Below are 10,716 nucleotides of genomic sequence, written 5' to 3'. Positions count from 1 at the left end.
AATATAATCCACATAAAAGGCTGTAGTCTTTGATCTTTCGCAGCAAGTGCTTCAAGTTCTCCTTGCTTCCCACAAGCAAGGTTATGTATGTCATGTGCATAATGCAAGTTGAATCTTTCTCTGATCCTGGTGCCACATTCTTCTCCACAGAGTCCAGTTTCTCAAATTATTTGTTCAGGATACAGATTAAATAGGTATGGAGAAAGGATACAACCCTGCTGCACACGTTTCTTTTTTTTCCTTCTTTTTTTGTTCCATTTAGTCAGATATGACTGGCACAGGAGGAGACTGCCCCTCCTTCTCCAGCGGAGCATCTGGTGGATCCAAACCACGCACCTTCATGTTTGTAGTGCAGCTTCTTGCCACTAGGCCACCAGAGTTCCCTACACATTTCTTAATTTTAAACCATGCAGTGTACCTTCTCTTGCTCTATTTGGACACCACCTTCTTAGTCTAGGTATAGGTTTCATATAAGCACAGTCAAGCATTCTGGGATTTCCATTGTTCTCAATGTTAGCAATAATTTGTTATAATCCTTACAGCTAAATGCCATTGCATAGTAAATAAAGCACAAATAGACATTATTCTGGTATTCTCTGCTTTCAGCCAGAATCCATCTGACATCAGCAATGATATCGCCAGTGCCACAGCCTTTTCTAAATTCTGCTTGACCTTTTGGCAGTTCTCTATACTGTTCCAGCCAATTTGGGATGATCTTCAGCAGTATTTCGCTTACATGTGATATTAATTACATTGTTCAATAATTTACATATCATTTTGGATCAGCTATCATGGGAATGGAAACAACTAGGTGTCATTCAATTGGCCAGGCAACTGTCCTCCAAATTTCTTAGCATAGACTTATGAGCACACCCAAGGCTGCATCTTTTAGTTGAAATATATCAATTGGTATTCCATTGATTCCAGGGGCCTCATATTTTGCCAATGCCTTCAATGCAGCTTGAACTTATTCCTTTATTACCACTGGTTTTGATTATATTATATCCTCAAATATTCCAATACTGACCAATTCTCTTTAGTACAGTGACTGAGTATTCCTTTCATCTTCATTTGATGTTTCCTGGATAGTTCAAGATTTTGCCCATAGCATCTCCAGTATTGCAATTTAAGGCTTGAATTTGTTTTTAAGCTCTTTTACCTTGAGAAATGCTGAGCACATTCTTACCATTATATTCTCCAACTCCAGCTCTCTGCACATTCTGTTACAATACTTTGTGTTGTCTCCTCGAGCTGCCCCTTAAAATCTTCTGTTGAGCTTTTATTTCAGCATCTTTCCCCTTTGTTTTTGTTTCTTAGTGCTCTAGTACAATTTTTAGTCTCTTCTGATGCTCATTTTGGTCTTTTCTTTCTCCTCTGCCTTTGCAATGACCTTTTCCTGTCTTTGTAGAAAATATCCTTGATGTCATCCCACAACCCAGCTAGCTGGTCTTCAATCTCTGATGTTTCACTGTCAATCCTGTTCTTAAGATGATTTTTTAAAAATTCAGGTGAGGAAAACTCACAGTTGTATGTTGATTCTCAAGGATGTGTTTTCCTTTTCCTCAGCCTCCATTTGAATTTGCATGAGTAATTAATGGTCTGTTGCACAGTCAGCACCTGGTCTGGTTTTGACTGCTGATAAGAAGCTTCTCCAATGATTTCTTCCACAGATGTAGTCAATCTGATTCTTATGCAGTTCATCTGGTGAGGTCCATTTATAAAGTTGCCATTTCTGTGTTTTTGTTGTTTTTTTTTAAAGTATTGCGATTAATAAGTCATTGAGGGCACACAATTCAGTCATTCAACTGGAGAGTACACCCTCTCAAGTTACTGAGGATAATCTCTTTTACGATCAACTGATTCTAAACATTCACCCCCCTACAAAATATGCTCACAGGAATACCTAGGTGATATAGGGTGTTCCATGTTGAACTGCTAATTGAAAAGCCAGTCAGGGGCGGCATGAGCCACAGCCTAGAAACCAGATGCAGCATTGCTGTGAGTCGAAGTTGACTTAGTGGTGCTGGTTAACCACTGATTATGGTACAGTGGTTAAGTGCTTGGTTATTAACCAAAAGGTCAGAGGTTTTAACCCACAGTCATCTCCAAGGGAGAAAAAAAATATGGCAATGCACTTCTGTAAAGATTGACAGCTTTGTCAACCCGATGGTAGTAGTTTGATTTGGGTTTCAAACTTAACTAAGCTGACACAAGACTGATCCTCAACCACATGATGGCTCATTGTAAAAGGACATAAAAGTGAGCAAACACAAGAACAAGACAAGGAAGGTACTTGCACTGACTAGTGAGCCAAGACCTTGGAAGCAGGACTCGTCCAAGCCACCTCACTTGAGATGTTTTAAAAGGGGAGAAGGGATAAGAGAAATCTTGAATTTTTTTTTTCACTCTGAAACAACTTTTAGGAAAAATACTTACTATGTCCTTAGAGGTCTGTGTTTTAGCATTAACCCATGTGCCGATGGGAAGGAAAATCCAGGACTCTCTAGGACCCTAGAAGATGTGCTTGGGGAGGGGCAGTCTGGAGTCCACCGAGGGAGCCGACCGTTACGTGGCTCACCTTCCCCAGGCTTCTTGTAGTGTGCAGCTGCATCACACGGGAGCCTAAGGCTCTAGTCATCGGATTTGAAGTCAGCCTTGAACATGGACAGAGTGTATATCAGGAACTTATTACAGACTTGTCACCAGTCCCCCATTTTGTGCAGTGGATGGTCCACCGCCTGCCAGTGTCCAGGCCACCCTCTGTTTGGGGCTGGTGTCTGAGGCTGGCGGACTCCAGGCAGGGTTTTCCAGCAAGCCTGCTGTGGGGCTGTGAGTGAGTTTGAAAGTCCAGAACCAGAAAGGCCAGGGGAAGTCCAACATGGCTCCCTAAAGTTGACTGTGTACTGGGCTTGTCACAGCCTGTGGGGACGTGCTGAGGAACCAAGACCTGAAAAGGAGGGAAAGATGTGAATTTTACTAAAGAAGAAATTCTTGTCTTTGCCTTGAGGACTAAACTGGATAATCATGTATACGGAATTGAAACAGATGCGGGAGAGAACAGTTTAAAAGGGATATATGATAGCATATTATGATTATCACAGGAATCCAGAATTAAGGTTGCGTAGTGGAGTGCATTTGGGATGGGGGTGGGAATTGTATACCAACGAAGAAGTTTATCTTTTGCTTTTCAAAGAGAGGAGCAAACTGGGGTGGGGGGAGGGTAAAGAAAAAAGTGCAACAATGAATAAATGAAAATCCAAAATCTCTGTAAATGTTGATTAAAATTAATAAAATAAAATTTTTAATAAAAGATAGAAAAGAAACCTCATGAGACCACGAAAGGAAGGTCACCTGGTAAGATGTCTTTGGCAAAACACCCAAACCTATAGCCATAGAATTGATTTCAGCTGAAAGCAACCCTCCTCTGGGTTTCCAAGACAGAGGTGGTGGTGGTTGTTCAGGGCCCTCAAGTGGAGTATGACTTCTAGTGACCCTATAAAAAAACAGACCTGAACCCATCCTATCCTGTGCCATCCTCACAATTTCTGACACACTCAGCACTTTGCTGCAGTCATTATGTCAATCCATCTCATTAAAGGTCTTCCTCTCTTTCACTGACCCTCCATCTTTCCAAGCATGATAGAATTTCCTTCTCCAAGAAATAGCCTCTCCTAGCCACTTGCCCAAGGAATGTGAGATGAAGTGTCATCTTTGCTTCCAGGGGCCGTTCTGACTGCACTTTTTCCAGGATATATCTGTTTGTTCTTTTGGCAGTCCGTGGAATATTCACTATTTTTCTCTCACACCATAGTTCAAAGGCTTCTATTTTTCTTCTGTCTTCCTTATTCATCGTTCAGCTCTGAGGTGCATAGCAAGTGACTAAAAAGGCCATGGCCTGAATCAGGCACACCTTAGTTCTCAAACTGACATCATTGCTCCTCAATTTGGAGAGGTCCCCGACTACAGACTTTCCCATTGCAATACATTTCCTGATCTGACTGCTGACTGCCAACTGATTGTGGATTCAAGTAGGATTAAGTTGTTGACAATTTTGATCTTTTTTCCATTTATCATGATGTTGCCTATCAGTCCGGTGGCAAAGATTTTTGTTTTCCTGATACCCAGATACAATCCATATTGAAGGCTGCCGTGTTTAACATTCTGCAGCAAGTTCTTTAAGTCCCCCTCACTTTCAGCAAGCAAGGTCGTACTATCTGCATAATATAGGTTAATGATGAGGCATCCTGATGCCACATTCTTCTTCATAGAGCTTCTCAAATAATTTGCTCAGTGGCTAGCTCTGAAAAAATGGAAATCCCAAAACACTTTTTAGTGCCTATGCAAAACCAATACTTGGCCCTTTCTATGAAGATGGTATTGAAAGCAAAATAAAGATATTCCTGCCTCTCCCAAAAGTGAAGCCAAAGCAAGGCATTAAAGGCTAAGAAGGCAGTCTTGAAAGGCACCCACAGCCACCAAAAAAACCCAAAAAAAGATCTGCATGTCACCCACTTTTCAGTGGCCTAAGATGCTGAGCTAAAAGCAGAGAATACCAGAGGAATGTCTATCTGTGTTTCATTGACTATGCAAAGGCATTTGACTGTGTAGATCATAACAAACTATGGCTGACTCTGAGAAGAATGGGAATCCCAGAACACTGATTGTTCTAATGCGAAACCTATACTTGGACCAGGAGGCAGTTGTCAGAACAGAGCAAAGGAACACTGCATGGTTCAAAATTGGGAAGGGCATATGCCAGGGATGCATCCTATCTCCATACCTTTTCAACCTATATGCAGAACAGATTATCCGGGAGGCTGGGCTCTATGAGGAGAAATGTGGGGTCAAGATTGGTGGACGATTTATCAACAATCTGCGTTATGCGGATGACACAACCCTGCTTGCAAAACCCACCAGCCACTCTACAGGAGAAAGATGAAACTGTTTGCTCTTATAAAGATTTAGAACCCTACGCAGCAGTTCTATCCCGGCCCTATAGAGTCCTTATGAGTTAGAGTTATATTTGTTTGTTTGTTTGTGTTCGTACCGTCAAGCTGGATCTGACTGGTACAGGAGGAGATTGTCCCTCCTTCTCCAGCAGAGTATCTGGTGGATTCGAACTGCGCACCTGTAGGATTGCAGTACAGATCCTTGCCACTAGACCACTAGAGCTCCCTGAGTTAGAGTCACCTTGACAGCAGTGGACCATATTATCTTTAAAAAGATGAGTCCCAGAGGGAAGTCACTTCGAGAAGATGAGGCAGAGAATGGAGTTATACCACCCCAAACCAAAGGGTGCCTGGGGGTTAGAAGCAAGAAAAGAATCTCCTTTAGAGTCTTTAGAATTTCCTTTAGAGTCACTGCAGGGATAGCAGGATTTCTACCTCCATGATAGTGAAAATTGAAATTCTGTTGATTTAAGCCACCCTATTTGTGGCACTTGGCTTGGGTGCCTTCGGAAACTGGTCCACAAGGGCTTGGAGACACTGGGCTCCCTAAAGAGGATCATGGAAATGACCGCTGCCCTCCGCTGTGATGAGATGAGGTAAAGAGGGGCTAAGGTTTCATAGGAGGAGCAGGAAACAGCACAAACTCTCAGGGAAGTGGAACTGGTGTCAGATTTTTTGTCCCACCAGCTGTGCACGTGTTTCCCGTAAACCCTTGTTGGATCTTGTGCTTGTTTTCATCGGTAAAAGCATCCCTCTCTCACATCTGTTTGTATTATTATATGTAAATGTAGGTATAATTTACTCATAAATTTAACCAAGAAAGTGTATAGTTCTTAGGGTTTTGATAAAAGTTCACATGACAACCAATATAATGCTTACTGCTGGTGAGTTGACTACAGTTCACAGTGACCCTATCCAGTTCACAGTATAGAACTGCCCCCCCCACCCCCACCCCGCCAGGGTTCCCAGGCTGTGGAACACCTTTACAGAAGTGGATCGCCAGGTCTTTTCTCTGCAACACCGTAAGGCAGACACAGAGTTCTATCACCCTCACTAGAGTTTCCTCGGGCCACTTCATCGTCAGTGTCTGTCTCCAATGTTAAGCATTTGGCTGCTAAGGAGGAAAGGTCAGCAGACTGAATCCATTAACAGCTCTGCTCCACAGGACAGAACACCTGGCAATCTGCTCATGTAGCAATTACAGCCATGGAAACTAGACGGGGCGGCTCTACCCCTCTGATCTTTCTGAGTGTGAATCGACTTAATGACATACACACACATACACACACACACACACACACATCAATATATATTTGCTTGTTTGTTCTAAACTCAGATCATACTTTGTCTTATTACAACTAATCTCCACCAAAATGCTGTCTTCAAGTTCATCTGTTCTTGTGGCAAGCATCACAAGAGCATTTCTCTTCAAGGGAGAGTAGTATTCCACTGCCTGTACAAATCAACTTTTGTTTATCAAGTGATGGTCATTTCAGTTGTTTCCCATCATCATTTTCTCTTAATTTACAAACAATGTGGAAGCGTAATAGAAAAAGCAAATTGCTGCTGTTGTTAGATGCCATCACGTCACTATGACCCACGAACAGATCTGCACCTTGCCCTGACCTGCACCGTCCCCATAATCTCCACCACGCTCAAGCCCACTGCTGCAGTCATCATGTCAATCCATCTCCTTGGGGGGTCTTCCTCCCTTTCTCTACTTTTCCAAGCATGAGGTCTTTAGAATTTAGGGTGGGCCCAAGCTATTCTGACAGTAAAAAGTACTTGACAGGCCTGCAAAACCAAAACAGACAAATAAAAATCAGCAACAAAAAACTACACTGAAGCTGTAAAGAACCTGAAGACATTGGTACCTAACAATGACCCCTGATGTTCAGGATGAACTCTCAAGTCCTCCCCCAGTCTCCCTGCCTTCGAGCCCACACCCTCATTTCCTCACCCTCATGCACAGGGTTCCTCCAACTCAGGAGCCTTGCAGTGGCCGTTCCTTGTGTCCTGACTGCCTCTTTTCAGATCTGACCCCTTTCTGATTTTCAGTCAGCAGCTTAGACATTACCTTCTCCGAAGGCACAGTGTCAACAGATCCCAGCCCTTCAACACAGCATTTACAAGCACAAGATTATTTACTTGTTCACATATTCACTCCAACTGAAAAGTTAGAGGTTCAGATCTATGCAGATGTGCCTAGGAAGAAAGACTTGGTGACCTATTTCAGAAAAATCAGCTCTAGGAAACTTTGAAGAAAAATCTCTTAGACTAAAAATAAAAATGGAGGGTAAAGCTCAACTAAAAAATCTTATGTCAGGATATTTTCCAAAACCAGAACTCAGAAAATCCTATGTCAGGACTTTTTTTCTGAAACCAGAACTCAGAAAATCCTATGTTAGGACATTCCCCAAAACCAGAACTCAGAAAACTCTGTCCGGACATTTTTCCAAAACCAAAACTGAGAAATCCTATGTCAGGACATTCCCTAGAACCAGTTTCCCAAGACCAGAAACTTTATGCACCAATGAACCACTGCAATGGCCCCATTTAAGCCCCCTGAGCCCAACCCCCAGTGCTACTCCCCTTGTTGAGGAGCCCGGCATGCAATAAACTCTGAGAAATGTAGCTACCTCGGCTTGGTTCTAGGTTCCAATCCGAAACCTTTCAATCTGACACACACAGGGCTTCTGTTAGTTGGATTCAACTCAGCTATTGTTATTGTTGTTAGGTGCCATCAAGTCCAATTAGACTCCTAGCGACCCTATGAACAAAAGATCTGAACCTTGTCCTATCTTGTGCCATCCTTATCATCTGAGACACTCTTGAGCCCACTGCAGCAGTCACTGTGTGAATCTACCCCATTGAGGGTTTTCCTCTCTTTTGTTGACCGTCCACCTTTCCAAGCACGATGTCACTATCTAAGGAAGAGCCCCTCCTAACAACACGCCCAGAGTATGTGAGGTGAAGTTTTACCATCTTTGCCTCTAAGTAGCACTCTGGCTGCACTTTTTTCCAGACATACCTGGTTGAGTATTTTTGGCCCTTCATGGAATGAACAGTCAGTATTCTTCTCCAACACCACAGTTCAAAGACATCAGTTCTTCTGTCGTCCTTATTGATTGTCCAGCTCTCAGCAGCATAGTAAATGACTGAAAAGGCCAGGGCCTGAATCAGGCACACCTTAATCTTCAAACTGACATCATTGCTCCTCAGTAATTAGAAGTCCCTAACAGCAGACGATCCCAATGTTTCCTGATCTCTCGACTGCTGGTACCAAGGATGTTGACTATGGATCCAAGTAAGATCAAAGAGTTGACAGTTTCAATCTTTTCTATCATGACATTGGGTCCAGTGATGAGGATTTTTGTTTTCTTGGTGTTGAAATGTAATCCATATAGAAGGCTATAGCCTTTGATCTTCTGCAGCCAGCCCTTCAAGTTCTCCTAACTTTCTGCAAGCAAGTCTACTGGCTGCATAATGCAGCAATCTGCATAATTCAAGTTGTTAATGAATCTCCCTCTGATCCTGATGTCACACTCTTCTTCAAAGAATCCAGCTTCTCAAATGATTTGCTCAGCTACAGATTTAATAAATAGGCAGAAAGGATAAACCCTTGACGTAAATTTTTCTTAAACGATAAGGTGTTCCTTTGTGCTGTTTGGACAACAGCTTCTTAGTCTAGCTATAGGTTTCATATGACTATAATTAAATGTTTGGGATTCTCATTCTTCTCAATTTTAGCCACAATTTGTTGTGCTCCAAAAAGTCAAAAGCCTTTACATAGTCAATAAAACATAAACATCCTTCTGGTATTCTCTGCTTTTAGCCAAGATCCACTGACATCAGCAATGATATCCCTCGTGTCAGAAATATTTTGGTTGTGTGTGATATTAATGTGATGAACTAGAATGTAAGATGGAACTTCAAAATCCTAGCCTCCAAGGAGAAACTTGTTTTTCACCCTCTCCCTTGTTCTCTTGGCAGTTCATGGTATGTTTAAGACTCTTCTCCTGCACCACAACTCAAAGGCATCAATTCTTCTGTCAACCTTATTTGTTGTCCAGCTGTCTGATGCATAACAAGTAATTGCAAAGACCATGGCCTGGTTCAGATGCATCTTATCTCTAGACTGATATTGTTGCTTCTTAGTACTCTGGAGAGGTCCCTGACAGCAGATTTCCCCAGTGCAATTTATCTTTTGATTTCCTGACTGCTGGTACCAAGAGTGTTGATTTTGGAGCCAAGCAAGATGAGTCTCACATTTGAAGCTCCATCTCATATACCTTAGGCACATCTGGTCCTTGGAGAAGGACATCATGCTTGGAAGAGTGGAGGGACTGCGCAGGAGAGGAAGACACTGATATGATGTCCTGGACACAGTAATTGGGGCAATGGGGGTAGGTGTTTTGGAGTCAGTGAGACTGGCTCAGGACAGGGCAGGCTTCAGAGCTGTTATACGTAGGGTCACTATAGTTGCAGGTGACTCGACAGCACATAACAACAACTAGAATATATGATGAGAGCCGAGGAGCAACTCCCTCAAGGATAAGCTTTGCCCTAACTATGTGTGCACAGTGCACAGTGCTGGAGGCACGCAGTCTGGAATGAAAGCGCTGGTCTGTGCTTTGGCACAGGCTGAGCACAAACACAAACCATCACCTCAAAATCCTCAATGGAGAGCATATGACTTGAGAACACAGATGATTTGTTCTGTCATCACAGACACCCAGCTGAGTATCTTTCCCCTCACACTTACCACTATAGCAGGGAATATTGTAATGAACAGTTTTTGCTTTAAAGCACTAGGTTCTTCATATTGGCACCACTCTGAAGAGGGTCAGCTGAAGCAACACATACAAATTAGACATTTCATTTAAAACTAAATGGATATAAAGTGGAACTCCTTTGAAGTGGAAATTGCCTTGCTTCCTTTCTTTATAAAAATAGGAAGTCAATAATTTGCTTGTTTAGCATTTGCATATATACTCTTAAATTTTTGCTTTGGCACTTAGGAATCCTAGAAGCTACCCCCTTTAAAATTATTACTTGTTACTTATACTTTAATCGTTTGGTTAGAATCTCTTTAACTCTGATAAAGAAATGAACTTAAAAGGTAGGTGAGTCACGTATGTAAGAGCAGAATTCTCCTCCACAGGATTTTCAAAGGCTGATTCCACAGTAGGCTGTTAGGCTTTTCTTCCAAAATACCCATAGGTGAACGTGAATTAAAGATAACGCTGCATAAATGTTAACTCCCGTTACCTAATTTTATGTTGTTGTTGTTGTGCACTAAGTCGGAACCGACCCATAGCTGACCCTGCGGCGGGTTCTCAGAAGTAGTTAACGGCACAGGGGGGAGATTGTCCATCCTCCTGTGGAGCAGATGGTGGATTCAAACCTCAGGCCTTTGGGATTGCGTGCAGTTTCTTACCACTAGACCACTAGAACTCGAGTTTATTATAACGACCACAATCCTTTACGAAAAGGTGGAAAATTTAAAAAACATCACAAGACCAAAATAAGAATTTCATTATTTGTTACGCTATAATGCAATTTTATTATACTTCCTTCCGGTTTTTTTTCTCCCCTCTCTTTTAAAGATTCAGTTTCTATTCTTACGCTTAGTTGACTTTTTTTTTTTTTTTAGAAGTTCAAACAAGGGTTTTAACTATGTAATTTACATAGGCTGTTGACTTCTCTTTTACTTTATGGTAACTGTCAGCAAGTCCTGATATTTCTTTTTTTTTTTTTTAAATTT

General features: G+C 42.1%; 1 protein-coding gene across 1 annotated transcript in view; it reads left to right on the top strand.

Annotated features, from left to right (window-relative positions):
- The first annotated feature begins 5,507 nt into the window (after positions 1-5,507).
- LOC102853343 overlaps positions 5,508-10,716 on the top strand; it is a 48,203-nt gene continuing 42,994 nt past the window's right edge. The window contains exon 1 of the mRNA XM_006891383.1: positions 5,508-5,545. Within this exon, the coding sequence (XP_006891445.1) occupies positions 5,508-5,545 (38 nt within the window). The remainder of the gene's footprint in view (positions 5,546-10,716) is intronic.

The sequence above is a fragment of the Elephantulus edwardii genome, unplaced genomic scaffold, assembly GCF_000299155.1.
Source record: "Elephantulus edwardii isolate Elephantulus edwardi_28Jun2011 unplaced genomic scaffold, EleEdw1.0 scaffold00096, whole genome shotgun sequence".
Lineage (NCBI taxonomy): Eukaryota > Metazoa > Chordata > Mammalia > Macroscelidea > Macroscelididae > Elephantulus > Elephantulus edwardii.
The sequence above is the reverse complement of the archived record's forward strand: the minus strand, read 5'-3'. Positions and strand labels throughout refer to the sequence as shown.